The sequence below is a fragment of the Carex rostrata genome, chromosome 22, assembly GCF_964058835.1.
Source record: "Carex rostrata chromosome 22, lpCarRost1.2, whole genome shotgun sequence".
In the NCBI taxonomy this organism is placed as follows: Eukaryota; Viridiplantae; Streptophyta; class Magnoliopsida; order Poales; family Cyperaceae; genus Carex; species Carex rostrata.
In genome coordinates, this window is record NC_135939.1 from 2,723,753 (window position 1) to 2,741,211 (window position 17,459).

The following is a 17,459-nucleotide window of genomic DNA, read 5'->3' on the forward strand; positions in this document are numbered from 1 at the left end:
AGTAATACTTCATAATATGACCCGATACACATAAAATATCACAGCAGGAGATTATATTAAAGAAGGAAAGATATGTGGGGGAGAGCAGCAGCAAGAGAACAACCCACAAACTTTTTTCTTTTCGTTTTTTTTTTTCTATCCTTTTGAGACCCCAAATATATGAACTGTTTTTCTTTTCCCCTGTTTGCTGCATCAAAAGATTCTTTCATCCCTTTCAAGTCAAAGAAGCGAAAGAGAAAGGGGGAAACAGAAACAAGAAGAGATGACACGATATCAACAAAGAAAAAACCATAAATTCCAAAAAGATGGCCCCCCCACCCCCATCCATATATTCTTTCAAACGGACCAAACCCTCTATTTTCATACATGCCTTGTTCGAGTGAACTCTAAGCGTCGCAACGGAAAAGAGAGAGAGCGAAAGGAGTAAAAGAGAAAGGAATCTGCACCTCCTCTTATAAAAATTCCATGTGGAGAAATATCTAACCATACTCATCTTCCCTACTCTGTTAAGGGTTTTAGGCAACCTTTTCATGTTTTCTTACAACTTGATGCATCATTTTTCTACATGGATATCAAGGAAATGTATGAGGAGAAGTGCACAGGTTTGGAGGCCAAGCCGAGGCTTAGATGGACCGAACAGCTACATGAACAATTTGTTCATGCGGTATCTCAGCTCGGCGGTGCAGATAGTATGTTGACAAAAACAATTTTTTTGAAAAAGCAAAATTATGTTCCAAACATAATAGGAATTTTTGCTTTGATAAATTGTTGGATATGATAAACACATTGATAGCTTTTGTTTTTCCTCTTCAGGAGCGACTCCCAAATCGGTTTTGCGAGCAATGGGTGTCCCTGGGCTTACTCTGTACCACCTGAAAAGTCATCTTCAGGTATGTGATCGTTTTTCTTTCGTTTTTTTCACGAGATTAATTAGATGTAATGGAAATAGAATATCTATGTTCTTGGTCATGAATATTGTAACTGTATACTTTTCAGAAGTATAGGCTTGCGATTACTCGTGACAACACTGGAAATAATGCGAACAACGGAGGAGGTAATTCAATGCACTAATCAAACTTTACGGTTTTTCTTTTTAATTTTTGTAAAACATTTTTCGAAGCTATATATGACGATGTTATATGAACAGATTTTGATGAAGAAGATGCTACATATGATGAAGAGGATAAGGAATTGCCAAAGATTAACAGGTCAGATTATCTATATTATAATTCTAAACTAAAATCCCCATTTGGTTCTCCTAATGTGCCTCCATGCTCATTTGTTTAATTTTTTTTTTTTTATTCAGTGATATGATGCAAGTTCAATTGGAAATACAAAAGAAGCTGGAAGCGCAAATTGAGGTAAGGTTCCATAAATACATACTAAATGAACATCTTCAAGTATAAATTATGTGAAATCCTGATTGAGAATCGGAAACTTTTTCTAGGTTCAAAGACATTTGCAATCAAGAATTGAAACACAGGAAAAATATTTGCACTCTCTTCTTAAAAAAACACAAGAGATACTGTATGGACACAACAACAGTTCCGACAGCACCAAAACAGAGCTCTCTGAGCTAATCTCTGCTGTTGAAACACAGTACAGGACATCTCCAGTGATAAGTAAGCACACACAGAATACTGACTGTTCGACCGACAGCTGCCTCACTTCTTCTGAGAAACTGGAGATGAGGAATGAAGTATCCGATAGTGAGAGCCACCGTTTGAAGCGGAAATTGGAAGTCACAAACGGAGTCTCCAGTTCAGAACGAACTGGAGATTGGAAGAGGATCGTTGGTTTGGGTGCGGAGAGGCCAGAGATTGATCTTAACATATAGGAATAAAATGGAGCATCTTTCTTTTTCTTTTTGCTGTTTTCTTTCTTTGTTGTTTTCTTTTTGTGAAAGTAGTTGGTAATGGGAGAATCAGTTTAATTTTCAAAAGGAGCAGTGCAATTATTTTTTTGAGTTCAAATCTGACGCGGCTTAGATTCGCCTTTTATTCGTTTCTTGGTTGTTTCCTGTTTGAATGTGCTTGATGCTGCCATAGACCGAACATTCTTACACCTTATTATTTATTACATTAAACTAAACCTAAAGAAATACTATAATATTATGTGCCAAGCAACAGGTAAGCGGTTTAAGCCTACCACACATATAAAATGCAGATTCTACACGAGTTGCATTTTTTTTATTCCAACCCCATTAATGTGGATGGAAATTACAAATTTAAGTTCTATAAGAAAATTCTGATTAGAAAGTCAAAGAGTGTAATTTGACTAATTGGTGGCAGTTTAAACATGGAAAATGACTATGGTACTAAATAAGTGGTAATTAGGAGATATGTCTAGTTAGATTACCTACTTGATTTCCTTATAATGTGATAATACCGAGAATCTAATCAAGCTTTTGGAAGTTAGTTTCACACTCTTGTAGAAAAACCTACGCTAATTACAACCCACAAGTCAGATAAACCTAACCTAATTTGTTGAGTCAATCACCCATTATCTTAGTTTAGAGACAACCTAGTCCAAATCAGATTTATTAAGTAGCAATACAAATTGATTTAATGATGATTGAAAAGAATAAAGAAAGGAAGTATGAACCCAAAAAAGACATTAAAGTTCTCATAGCCAAAACTTGGGCAGCACAGACAATTGCCACTGCTTTACAAAGATAACACCGTCCCAAAGAATAATAAGGTTCCTTAAACCTCCACTTGAAATGAAAATAACAAATTAGGAGTAAATGATTAAAGATGTTATTATCCCATTGGCATTAGGGGTGAAAACGGAGCGGATAGTGGTAAATCCATATTCATATCTTTTTCTCTTTTTTTCGGATACGGATACAGAGCGGATATCAGATATAACAAACAAATACGAATACGGGTTCGAATTAGATATTTATTAAAATAATATAAATAAATATTAAAAAATATTAAATTTCATAATATTTATCTAATTATAATGGTTAATAACATAAATTTTTCATAATATAGATTAAAATATATAATATATATCTATTATTTGAATATGGATAATTGAACGTAAAACCATATCAGTACCCTTATCCACACGAATATTTAGATATCTACACCAAAGTTTTTGAATACGGATCGGATATTATCCATACTGTTTTCACCCCTAATTGGCATGCCTTGTTCATGTTACTGTGGCGGCCATACAGCAATTCTGTGCTAGGGTTAAATAAAATCAAATAATCTATATTGGCAAGCCATTCATTGGTTTTATCCACCAATCCACATATCCTTTAGCTCAGATAGCCCGAATTTTTTATTCATAGCAAAAAATAATAAAAATAAAATAAACAAATACCATCGATTTTGAGAAATTCTTTTTATATCACAACCGCTAAATTGTTGAAATCTTTGTTATGAGACAGCAGATTTTTTTTCAAAAGAGAATAATGCAGATTTCAACCCGCAATCGTTGAATATATCTGTACATAGGTTCAAACAGTCAGATGTCCGTCATGGAAACAGTTGAGTGGCTCATTTAGGTCAACAGGAACAGCAATTGGTTTTATATTCATTACTGCTCAATCATGTACCTACATCACAAAACTCCATCCTATGCAAATGCAGGGTATCAGATGCAACATTTTTCCTTTTCTCTAATCAATAATGTCCTTTGCCTCCGTGGCAGCATCAAAAGATCCAAATCTGTCAAATGTTGAACTATTGGAGCTAATCTAATCCATACTTTGAAGACACATTCATTTAGAGAATCTTTAGGTAGCTGTACATTGAACAACAGCTGTCAGTTAAAATCCTAAATTGAAACACAGTAACCAAAATCCAATTCTTGTGTTTAAATACTCGGAAAAACCAATGAACAACAACTCAAAAATTAAGTTTAATTAGATCTAAAGTCTCAGTACAGACATGGCAAGAGAAAAGAAAGTTGAAGAGATATATTAGCAGAGGTAGGCAGCTAATTATGAGCAAGGACTGAAGAAGCATAAGCCAAAACACTGGGGGGTTTTATGCCTTAAAAAAAAAAAATTACAAGTAACTCACCAAACTCCATTAATCCAGACATAGAAATAAGGTTGATTTATAATACCTACGCCTAAGAGGTACCTCAAATGGGACAACACAAGCAGCCCCTTGAGGAAAAAGATTGTCCAATTTAGTAAACAATAATAGCTGGGTATACAGAACCAGGATGAAGAGAACAAAAAGGAGAACAGGAAACTGACACACTACTGACAAATCATCGACTTAACTCAATATTATCTTCTGGTTTTAATAACGGCAAGACATTTTATAAAAGACAAGTTTTGTTAATTGTTGTCCATCATTTGGTTTGTCCATAATCTTTCTTGGTAAATATTATTCAAATCACTCACCATTACTATCATTGCAACATAAATTTCCAACACAACAAAGATTATTCTTCACATAATTCAATTTAAGCTGCCAAGCCGAAAAATTTGCAGATTTCACCAACCATGGAGTAAATATTTTATACAAATTTGATCAACATTTATTACTGCATGAAGAAAGTATATGAAGGGGGTCCTAATTTTCAATTTAAATACCAATGACTGATTGTGGTAAGTCATTACCCAAATTTCAGTCTTTCAGAGACCCCTTGACTATCAGCACCAAATATTTGTGTATGTTTATCCAAAGCTAAATAATGGAAAGGGAATAACTAAGAATGCCTGGGAATGGAGCGGTGAGTAACGAAGCCTTCATACTCTGTTCTCCTTCATCGTTCTGATTCCTGTACAATCGTCGTCGGATGGATTCCGACTGCGCATTGCGCACCATTTCCTCTGTATGAAGGGACGGGGTTTTGTGACTTGTGAGAACTGAGAGGACATAGGTTTTGGACTAAAAAGTTTCTCTGTGTGGTTTTAAAGCCCAAAATTATACTGGGCCTGAACTGAGAAATTAGGCCCATTCATTTATTCGGGTGCTATCGTTTTCCTTAGGAGACTCGAACAAGGCCCAATTTGAAATCATTTTATCGGCCTGATGATTTGGATTGATTTCAGCCGTCTTTTGGGTTACAAAAACGCACTTCAATACTTAATGCAAGCAATCCAAACAGAAACAGATAAATAAAATAAAATATTTTGAAACAAAAAGTATATCGTTTCCATAATAATTTAGTGTGGTATATTAAACTGAACAAACTAGATCGACGAAATGCCCGATCAGTGTAAACGAAATTACGCTTAAAATATCAAAAGTGCAACTGTCCCAGCTACGTACGCAGAAAGTTTCCTTCGCCTTTGATTTTAACGTGTTGGTCTTACGGAGACTTCCGTATTTAATAGTTGTTACGGTAATGGACTTTTAAAATGGCGAAAAAATGGACCAGCGTTTTAGTTTGGTCCATTGACAGGTTTCGCTCGGTCAAATTTTCAACTAAAATTTGTCAAGTTTTCCATACAAGGACATGACATGTTGTGGACTTTCTTTTGCGATATTTAACCTTCTTAATTCTGACAAACGCCATTTTTATGAATTGTCCATTTCGTGACAAAGTAGTCCCTTGTTCAGATTTCCGCGTGTTTTGATTAGCACAGTAAAAAATTTCAAGTCTTCCATATAGGAAAATGAGTCGAATTTGAGCAAGTTACCTCCAATTCGAACTCAGCTCATTTAATAAACGAGCGAGTCAACTCGAGTTGGGATGGTAATAACGAGCTGTAGAGCTAACTCGAACTCAGCTCGTTATCAACTCAAGTTGACTCACAACTCGTTTATAACTCATTTAACCAATCAAATTCTTAGATATTGTTATACACTAATATGTGTTTATCTATACACAAACAATTGAAATGGCTTAGGAATAGTTTATCTAAATACAAACAATCTAACACAGAGATAATAGGTCAACTCAAAGCAAACAACAACTTAGAATCCAACAATTTTTCATACAACTTTGTACATAAGTTGAGTTATAAATGAGCGAGTTGGGCTTAGCTCAAACTCAGCTCATTTATTAAACAAGTCAGTCAACTCGAGTTGTAAATGAGTGAGTTAAAGTGAGACATTAACGAACGAGTTATGAGCGAGTTGCGAGTTCGAACTAGAGTTTGGACAATACCCCCCGGGGGTATACCTGGACTGGTCCGCCCGTGCCCGTGCCCGGGTATGCACGGATACACGGGTACGGGTATAAGAAGGGCCAGACCCAGTTTTTTAGGCAAAAACCCGTTCATACCCGAACCGAATTGTACCCATGCCCGTGTATCTTTGTACCTGTGCCCGTCTACCCATGTACCCTTTTTTTTATAATTCAAAATTCAAATAAAATCCCCCCCCCCCCCCCCCAACTAATGAAAGAAAGAAATTCAAATGTTTGCATATTTAGATATATAATAGATAATTTCCGTATACGGATACGGTTTTAGTTTTGAAAGCAAATATCCATACATATAATTATTTTGTATATGTATTAAAAAAATAAAATATTTGTCCATATGGATACAAACATGAATACAAATAATTATATGTATCCTTATTCATATTTTTTTATTTTTCATATATATATTTGTGCTAATATTATCAATTTAAAATGTAAACTAAAAATTTCGAGATATAAATAAATTATAAACACGTGTAAAGAAATAAATAAATAGATTTGTACTTAGCCAAATAAATATACAAATTTTTCGCACGAATAATTTTTATATAGAAATTACAAATTTTATTTATTTATATACACTATTTGATATTGAACTATTCAGATTTTAAAAGTCAAATTATAATTTATAAACACGTAATAATATTCGTACAACACTGTAAACAAAAAAAACAGAAAAAAAAACCCGGACCGTCCCCTACCCGGATTGCCCTGCCCCCCGCGAATACCACGGGCACAGGTATAAGACGGGCAGAGCAGGGTTTTTGAAAAAAAATCCCGTGATGCCCGGCCCGTGGTACTCGTATACCCGCCATATCCGTGCCCATGCCTACCCGTGCCCGTGCCTGAATATGCCCGGCCCGCCCGTGCCCGAATATGCCCGACCCGCCCGTGCCCTACCCGTGATCCAAACTCTAATTCGAACAATTTTGTACAGCCCTACTTCCATAAAAGAACATCCCATGTTGTGGACTTTCTTTTGCGATATTTGACCTTCTTAATTTTGACAAACGCCATTTTATGAATTGTCCATTTCGCGACAAGTAGTCACTTGTCCAGATTTCCGTGTGTTTTTATTAGCACAGTAAACTTTTGTATTTTTTTTTTCAAATTTTAAGATAAATAAAACTAATCATTATGATTATCCTAAAAAAATATATATTCAAATTAAGTTATCATAAGGAAATATGTCATTTTTCTCTTTATATTTTTTTAGTTCCTATTCTTATTTCTTTGTAGAGGAGGGTTCCAATACCTTATATTTTATATCCTTGTTTCAAAGTCCAAACTGTTGATCTGAGCCGCTCAACATAATATTTAAACTAACATATGCATGGAAATGAAATTTATATTTTTTGAAAAAAATTTACTATCTTTTAAGAAAGGAACAAAATTACTATTTTTGGACCGTTCAAAAAATAGTGATTTTCTACTGATCTTGAAAGATAATAAAAAATTTCCAAAAATTATAAAATTTCATCTCTAACTATATTTTAGTATGGATATCATGTTGAACGGTTCGGATCGACAATTTAGACTTTGAAAATAAATATATAAAATATGAGGTATGATGATGTATGACAAAATGTTTTTTGTTTTTCCTTGAAATAAGATTATAATCAGCTAATGTAACTGTTACTTTTTATATATTATCATCTTGTTTAGTTGTGAGTTAATAGTTAAGGCAGAGTAAGTTGCTTACTCCAAATTAACATGATTTAGATTATTCTAGTGTGGTAGTGTTTAAAGTTAAGTCATTATTTATACTATTATTGTTTGGTTAGAACTTGTTACTTAAGTTGTGGTTTAAAAGAATATTGAATTGTATATTGTTGCATTCAATAGAGTAATTTGATTAATACGGTTTATTTTGATAGTTAGCAAAATTTTCTTCCTATTTGGTCCATTATATTTCCTTTTATGCATCTGACAATAACATCAAAGATAATGATAATAATTAATAATGATGATGTAATTAATAACAACAACAACGTGAAATAAGTTGACAGACTTCTCTAGATGAATGAACTTACTCTATTTTAAATCATCTCTTACTCTAACTTATTCAATCATAGTTTGTCATTTTTAGCTCTTCATTAAAAAATAAACTTTTTTATTCTTTTAATAGTCATAACCAAACAAGGCCTGCAGTTAAAAGATATAGAAACTTTTGTTAAACAACAAATTCGATATTTTAAATAACACTATACACATATAATATTAAAATTTATATCCCACAACTTCTAATTAGAATAACTAAGTTAAAATTTAAGGATATTTAGATATTTAAAAAAAAAAAAATAAGTGGTGGGGTCAAACCATCTAACCCCCTTTATTTCAACCTCTGTAACTAGTCATTTTTTATTTAGATAAGAATGTTAATGCTTCAAAAGATTGTAAAGAGAAGTTGTAGATGGTTAACATTTATCTACAACTTCAAATAAATTTTTGAGCTTGCCCTCAAGTATTTAATGTTTAAATTTCATTTTAAGTGCTCGTATTTAAGCTTTTAAACCTCTGTTTATAATATTTTACAATGTTACTCGTAAATTGTTAACATTTATCTATAAATTTAAATCCTAAATCTGAGTAGTTTTAAATCTCAACTACTTTTGTTTTCTAACCAAAAAATTAAAAATTTCTTTCACCCACACTTTTTTTTTTTCCTCTAGTCATTCTCGTCTATTTCTTCAACGATCCGTGATGAATTTTGCAAATCTAAAAATACAAATATTTTCTACTCGATTTTCTCTTTCAAACGAGATTCATGAAGATATATTTTTGAGTTATTTTGAAGTCTTTGTTTTCATTTTCTTTTTAAGTAAAGCTCATGAGCATTTTAAATTCTCAAATTTTTAAATCTCAATCTACAACCTTTTAAACCTGACATAGAAACTATTTAAATGCTTGACACAACTACTTTAAATGGTTGTAGATAAAGGTTTAAAAGCTTACCACAAGTACTTTAAAGGGTGGTAGATAGAGGTTTAAAGGCTTGTAGAGCAAAATAAAAGAAAAAAAAATGAAAGTTAAGGCTTGTACACAGAAGTTTAAATGCTTGACATGAGTATTTTAAACATGGCAAATGTTTCTATGGACATAAGGACCTATTTGTAAAATAAACATATTTTTATTTTCAAAGTTCAAACAGTCGATCCGAACCGTTCATCTTGTTCTCCATATTAATATGTGTTTGGAGACCAACGTTTATATTTTTCAGAATTTTTTTACTATTTATTAAGATGGGTACAAAATTCAATGATCTGAATTTGATATTTTTTGTACCCATCTTAATAAATAGTAAAAAAATTTAGAAAAATGTAAAATTTGGTCTCCAAGTACATATTAATATGGAGAACAAGATGAACAGTTCGGATTGACTGTTTGAACTTTGAAAATAAAAATATGTTCATTTTACAAATAGGTCCTTATGTCCATAGAAACATCACTCTTTAAACATTTGTAGAAAGATGTTTAAAGACTTGACATAGGTACTTTAAATGGTTGTAGATAGAGGTTTAAAAGTTTGATTGAAGTGTTTTAAATGCTTGAGTGTACTACTTCAAACGTGTGATACTATAAGATCGACATCAGATGTTTAAACGCTTGAACGTAGTAGTTTAAATGATAGACATCAAATATTTAAATTGTTGTAGACTAAGGTTTAAAAACTTGAGAAGTTAAAGTGCTCATGGTTTACTTAAAAGGAAAACGACTTGAAAATAATTCAAAAATATTTTTTCATGGATCTTATTTGAAATAGAAAATCGAGTAGAAAACGTTTGTATTTTTAAATTTACAAAATTCATCACGAGTTGTTAAAAAAATTGGACGAGAATGATCAGAAGAAAAAAAAATAGCAATGAAAACTATTCAGATTTAAAATTTCAATGTTTGCAGATAGATGTTTAAAAACTTACAAGTAACATTGTAAAAAGTTATAAATAAAACTTTAAAAATTTAAATAGTAGCTTGAAAATGAAAATTAGACAAAATTAAAAGATTTTTTCGGTCTAATTGAGAGGCTCGCTCGGATATAATAACTCGGAGAACAAGAACTTCTTTATTAATTGTTTATGTATACAAAAGTTGAGGCGGTGATGAGGTAGTTTAATTGTTACGTATACAAAAGTTGAGGCGGCGTTTGTTTAATCAATTAGACGCTCATCAAATATGTCTGGTCGCAATAACTTGTTGAGGCGGCTTAATTGTTATTATGCAACTAAATAAAAGTTGAGGCGGTGTTTGTTTAATTAGAGGCGGATCAAATATATCTGGTCGCAATAACTTCTGAAATGTAAAAAAAGTTGCGCTATCAAAGTTTTGATCGGACACGGTACCATGTGATTTAGTCATGAGGACATAGTATGAGATATGTGCTGGTCATATAACGTGACGAGATGCATTCATTCGTACGCTGCTGTGGTTATCTTTCGAGAAATATGAAATGATGACTCGACACGCGCGAAGTAGGACACAACATATTATCAAACGTGATTATGTAAGACTAGAACAACGTAAAATTTATGTTTTTATTTATTTTAAATCACAATTTAAATTTTTTACGATAATTTTTTTTTACAATATTGCTTCTTTACTTTACAATTTTAACTTTTTTGACATTTTTTTCTTGTGATTTTTACTTCGGCAAACCTACAATTATATAAAAAGAAAATTAAACATGACTAATGTTCTTTGACCACTCGAGTGACGTAGTTGAGGGTGGACAAGAAAATCTTGATGGGTGTTGAAGTCAGAAATTTAAAGTGCACAAAATGTATTAGATGGTATTTGAACTCAAATATTCACTCTCACAAAAAAAAGTTCTAATCACTAATAAAATTATAACCACTAGACTATAAGTAAATATTTAATATTTTATGAGTGTAGCTAGTTGGTATAATATATTTTTTTAAATATAATTCAATTATATTTCAATAGAAATATTTAAATATGAAATCATAGGAGTGACTTGGCACTTTCTGGTTAACATTTACATATATGTTTGTAGTTGCGATCATTTGTTGTGATCATTTATCATGATTTTAATTACAGTGTGGCATGTGACGGTGCAGCAGAGCTAATCATTTACATTTGTTTTTATCTCCCTTAGTGTTGTAAATAACGGTATGCGGTTATTGGACGGACAGAGTACTGCTAAGCGATTAATCAGAAATAATCAGTAGATTAGTCTAAAAAATCTTTAACAGTTTGATAATCGTCAATGATTAATCGGCTCATCGGTCTAAATAGACATTTTTTACAACACTTATCTCCATAATCGCCTCGTGTGAAAAAAAAGTTATATAAATAAATAAAGATGATTGGATTTTCAAGAAGTACTAGAGGTGGTAGAAAAACAAAAGAACTAGTCCGATCTAATTTGATTATATATTTTTTTTAAAGTAATATTGACTCGAATCCAGTTCAATCCGATCCGAGATGATTCAAGATCCAAATCTGATATAAAAGTTGAACGATTTGAATTTCGACACGATTTGGTCCGTTCTACGTTCAAATCCGACCTAAATCGAATTCTTTTGAGAAGTTAAAACCAATCCAAACTCGATTGGACTTGACCCGACCCATCTAAAACTTAAACATGATTTAAAATTGAACTCAATATGTAATCCTCAATTCTCAGAAATCAAACTAATTCAATACGATCCGAATTTAGGAGTGTTCAAATAGTCGGTTCGGTTCAAACCAAAATAAAATGATCAAACCAATATTTTTTCGGTTTTTAAAAATAAAACCGAACCGAGTAGTTTAAATCTGTCAATCGATTAAATTTTAGTTTGTTGGTTCAAACCGAAGTAAATCTATTGGTACTATTGTTAACGAAAATAAACATTGTCATACACAACAATTAAAGTTCGATTGAGTTTAATTTGGTTTGGTTTAATGAAATTATTATAACACCAATAATATTAGAGCCAAAACCAATATAAATCGATTGGTTCGATATAATCGATTTTAAGAAGTCTAAACCGAACCAATCCATTTAAACTGAAATATTCCGATTCGGTTAAAAAACGAACGAAACTAACTGTTTGAACACCCCTACCCGAATTGCCACCTTTATACCTTTGTTAGGTCATGCGTCGACTACTACCAAACATCTAACTTTTTATTTCTATTAATCGGACTTCAATCCCTTAATTTAAAATAAAATAAGTATATTTCATGTTGTTTAAATTGTAATGAAATAATTAAAATAACACAATTTTTGTGTTACTACGTAGATATTAAAATAAACATTTGGAATGTTGTTTTATATGTCTTTTCTTCTACATTTAGTATTATTTTTCTTATGAAAGCAATATGATGGCCTAAGACTAAAGTGGTACTTTTTAGGCCCTTATGAAAGAAAAAACCTTGTGCTCCTTTGATCAAAGACAAAGGGTAAAATCCAATTACAATTTTCCATGTGCCCAAATTCAATGTAAATAATAGGCAACGAGCGTCCACATATCCCCTTTGGAAAAAAAATGATCTCACTTCAATAAAAATTGGAATTCCATGTGGCGGATTTACATAATGTAAGTCCCTGACAACTGGAACCCATAGAGTAAGCGGGTCTCATTGAGCAGCCTTATCCCATCGTGTAAACTTAGGTGTCATTGCCATAGAGAATCACAATTCAATACGAGAATTTTCCTTGCTTGTTGTCTCCACTTCATTTTTCTCCATTGCCCGGTAACTGGACTGTTCAATTATTTTAAAATTTGGTATGATAGAATGAGTCAGTGTTTTAATATTCAGTTTATATGCGGTATGCGGAAAGCCACCGCATTGCGGTATGCGACCGCATATGCAGATTTATATATGTAGATTTTAAATGAAAATTTATATATATATATAAACAAGTATACGGTAATATGTGGTATAAACCGCTGTTAATATATTCTAAATCGGTATTTTTATCACCGGTAATATACTCTAAATCGTATATTTGGACCTAATATAGATTTTCTATTCGGTTTACAACTGAATATTCAATGAGTGCAGATTATTACTTATTAATGATCCATTCAAATGTAATACGGAAGTAATGGATCTGTCCAGTTTCATCAACTGGAGAAGAAGGAACTTGAAAAAAAATCTTTCGAGGAAGCAACTTCGTTCCTTCGTCTAGACTTTTTCCGTGGTGACTTCTTACCATTTCTCTTTTGCTTGATCAACCTTTTTGACTCACTCACTACTACTCACCTTCCTCTTACTAACAAAACAAATAATATTCCATTGTTCCTCTCTGACATCTTTTTTGTCTTTTCATGAATTCCAATATTCTCGGCCTGCTATAAAAACAAGCGTTGGTCTCTCTTTCTCTCCACGCCAAATTAGCAAAGAGCAAAAAAAGAAGAAAGAAATAACTACCACCATATAGCTAGGTCTATAACATATATACACCAAGGAAAAGAAAAGATGGAGAAAGCATCAATGAGCACATCATACCATCCCGATTTCTCTTCAGCAGATACCATAGTTTTTGTCTTGTACAACATCTTTCTCTGGGTCGCATCTCTTCAGAAATTATCCTTTGTCTTTCTCTGCCTTCTCCATGTGAGCAAATCACAAGCTTGTTTAGAATCTACCTCATCTACCTCATCTACTAATTTCACAACTTCAAAAGGTTCAGAACTTGAGCTATCCAGGGAGGATTTAGAGATGGTGATGCAAAAGATGGGCATCTCTGAAGAAACCAAAAGAGGTAAACAGATAAAAGAGAAGATAGCATTTGATGATGTGTTGGATATATTTGAAGAGAAAGAACCAAGCTTGGAGGAGGCAAGAGAAGCATTCTCTGTTTTTGACCGCGATTCTGACGGTTTTATCGACGCCTCGGAGCTTCAGAGAGTTCTCTCTGAGCTTGGATTCAAGGCAGAGGTGGGGTTGGATGAGTGTCAAGGGATGATTGAGGTTTATGATGAGAACAAGGATGGAAGAATAGATTTCAATGAATTTCTCAAGTTTCTCGAACTCAGCTTTTGCTGATGAATTTTTTTTTTTTTAAGTTTCTAGTTGTTCATATTTATATACAATTATACATGTATTTTTTTTGTTTATAGTTACAGAGGGAAATCAGAGATAATGAGATTTTTTTTGTTTATAGTTACAATCCTTATCTCTTTCATGTACAACACAAGTGAATTCATGATTCATGAAATTTCCTTCAGACTGTTTAGAATTGGTTCGACAAATATTGAAAGTGGTCAAATTATTGCAATATCAATATAGGCCCATTAAAGCCCAATTAGAGTCGCTTGTAATTTGAACCGAAATTTGATCAAGGTCGGTTAAAGTAGGCCTTGGCCCGATTTTTCTGTGTAGAATTAAAAATATAAAATTAATTTCATAGCATCAAATTTTAAAAAAAAAAGAACATAGCACTAAGAATTATTGTCTTTGATGGTCAATTAACGTCAAAATTGTAAATTAAATTTTTGATTATTATACAACTATTTAATTATTCTACTAAAAAATATTAAAAAATAAATGCATGCCGGGTTGCGTTTGAATTATATTTCGATTTTTTTTTAAATCAGTATTATTAATTTATTATTTTCTCTACAATGCTACACATGAAAAATAGAAGGGTTAATTTTTTATATACCCTCACAGACTTCTCTAATTTTCTATTTACCCCTCAACACTTCAATATATCCAATTTACCTCTAAATTCTTCAAACTCTTTCCTTTTTACCCATTACATAATAATTTTAACATTAACCATGGTTAAATCTTTGGTTAAAATAATAAAAGACAAAAATATCCTTCAGGAAGTTGATCGGTCTTTTTTCGCGTTTCTAATTTTTCTTTGCTTCATACGCCTCCGTTCTCTCTTTTCTTCATACGCCTGCACTTTGGTAAGAATTTTTGTTACTTTTGTTTTCAGTCCCACTAAAATTGGGTCTCTTTTACGCTGATAGCATTTGAATCATCTTTTGTCCCATTTTCGTTGCTTGGGTTGCAATGATCGGTATTGTCTCTATCATCAATTTCATATTTTGCAATGAACTGTCTAGTATTTGATACCAATTTTGATTATGGTTTGGTTTTGATTTAAATTTGATCAATTTTGTTTCATTGGTTAGTGTTATCTAGGTCTACAGACAAATACTAATTTGACCAATTTTGTAACTTTTCAATTAATTTTGTACTGAATTGTCGAAAATTGATGATGGAAAAAAATACCTACCCACGATTATAAGCAGAAATTATGAAAGTGCATTTTCATGCATTCTATTTCTTGATTAATCAGTATCTTCGATAAATTAGATTCTCTTCAAAGTTCTGTTGTGTCATTCATTCATACACTATTATTATTTTTAAGCTAGAAGAGCCAGTTATAACTTTAATTTTAAACAAAGAAGGAATTATTTAACAAATGATGAAAAACAACTTGAGCATTTCTATCATTTTTTGAATCCAGCCTAGTTAATTTTAACTTCATATATTTTTTTATATTACAACAGTTTATATGAGATTTTTATCATGGAAATAGATGACATTGATCCTTTCGCCTTGTATGTGATTGATCCTCCACCTGAAATTATCTCTCACACGACGGATGCCTCTATTGTAAGACCAGATGGAGGTAATCATTCGACAAGCAATGAAATCGAGAACGCTTTGCATAAAACACACGCTAACCATCATAAATTAGAACCATAATGAAGGGCAAACATCTCAAGGGTCAACTAGAACAAGGTACTTTTTTTTTCTAATTTGATGTTTCTTGATGAATTAAGATATTTTGAGTATTTTAATAAATATAAGTGTATTAATCTTTCCATAATTATATTCTAGGGGCAAGAAAAAAATGAAGTCGGGAGTGAAAAAGATGGCATGCACAACAAGTTTATTCAAGCTTCTACAAGAAGAATTCTAATAGCTTTTCATTTATTTTCTTATAGTAATTCCTATTAGCTTATTCAAGCTTTTTGATACAAATTGGTATACTGCTGCTAAATTGTTTTGTTGTTGAGATTAATATGATCTGCTAAAGTGTTTTGTTATTTTTTAAGGGAAACAAATACCCCCTAAGATACTGGCAGTCATATGTGTTCAAGAAATGAGAATGTCGTTAAATTTATGCTAAATTTGGTGGTTTTTACTGGTTTTCAATTTCTCATTTTGCCGAGGGGTAAACTGTAAATTATGCTTTTGTGTTTCTTCTTTTACACTGAGTGTTGTGGGTGTTTTTTTTTATCTCAATCTTTATATGAAGGTGGGTATGTAGACTGCCATATACCAGGACTGGTACAAGGCATAGCAGGTTAGCAAGTTATCTAGACTGGTACAATGCATACTGGGAATGGGACGGTGCATAGATGTTTTTTTTTCCTAATGAACAAGCACCAGTGGATAAAGTGTGAAATGTTTGAAATTCATTTATGTTCAATGCAACCACCAAGGAAGCTGCTGCCGGAATTTAAAAAAAAAAATTATACAGGTCAAACTTGACTTAATCTAATAATTTTAAAATTTTTTTTTATAACATCATTTTTCATGAGTAAAATAAAAAGTAGCTGAATCACAACCCAGTACAGATGTTCAAAGATACATGATTGAAATATCTAATGAATCCCACTTGTAGATAAGCATATAGTTCCTATATGAATTAAACCTTGTCAAATTATTTTCGTGTTTCGAATCTATTAGAAACGAAGGGTGAAACAGGAGACATACAGTGCGTATTTCAATTAAATTATCGCAGTTCAGTTTTTATTTTTTTCTTTTTTTGTCCGTATAAAAAAGTTTAAGAAAAAAGAATAAGAGTAAAATGGGAAAATAGAAATTCTGACAATACTTAACTACATATAATTAACTCTAGGGTAAATAAAAAATATAAACAAGAGTTGAGATACATATTAGATATAATAAAGAGTATAGGGGTAAATAGGAAGCCAAACAAATAAATAGAAAATTAACTCAAAATAGGAACGTGGACCTCATAAAACCACACAATTAATAGAGGGGAAAAAGGGAATTCTTTACCTCAGGTAATGTTGACAAGTATTAGAGACATCTGACAAGTATTAGAGACATCAGTACTACAAATGTTCTGTTGTGTCAATACTCAATAGTGATATATAACAAGTGGTCCAAATGCAGAAATAATCATATTTCATCTCAATTTGATAAAAATTAGAGCCGTTGTTATTTCTTCTCAAAGCTTAAAAATTATATATTCCCCACTTGTGCACTATTGATTACTAATTTCAAAATTGTCAAATTTTTAAAAATCTATATTCGTGTATAAAATCAGACAGTTTAGATAATTCTTCCTTTCAAACTTCTCTTGCAAGCATGTGACCTTGGTAATT

General features: G+C 32.0%; 1 protein-coding gene and 1 pseudogene across 2 annotated transcripts; both read left to right on the forward strand.

Annotated features, from left to right (window-relative positions):
* The first annotated feature begins 356 nt into the window (after positions 1-356).
* Positions 357-2,006, forward strand: LOC144574253 (myb-related protein 2-like). The gene is made up of 6 exons (XM_078324180.1): positions 357-689; positions 814-890; positions 997-1,054; positions 1,148-1,208; positions 1,307-1,361; positions 1,448-2,006. Exons 1-6 carry the CDS (start codon positions 566-568, stop codon positions 1,835-1,837), a joined length of 765 nt encoding a protein of 254 aa, XP_078180306.1. The 5' UTR covers positions 357-565; the 3' UTR covers positions 1,838-2,006.
* An 11,301-nt stretch (positions 2,007-13,307) lies between these two features.
* On the forward strand, positions 13,308-14,300 carry LOC144574254 (putative calcium-binding protein CML45 pseudogene; annotated as a pseudogene). The gene has a single exon (XR_013518154.1). The product of XR_013518154.1 is annotated as a putative calcium-binding protein CML45 pseudogene (transcript).
* The last annotated feature ends 3,159 nt before the right edge of the window (positions 14,301-17,459 follow it).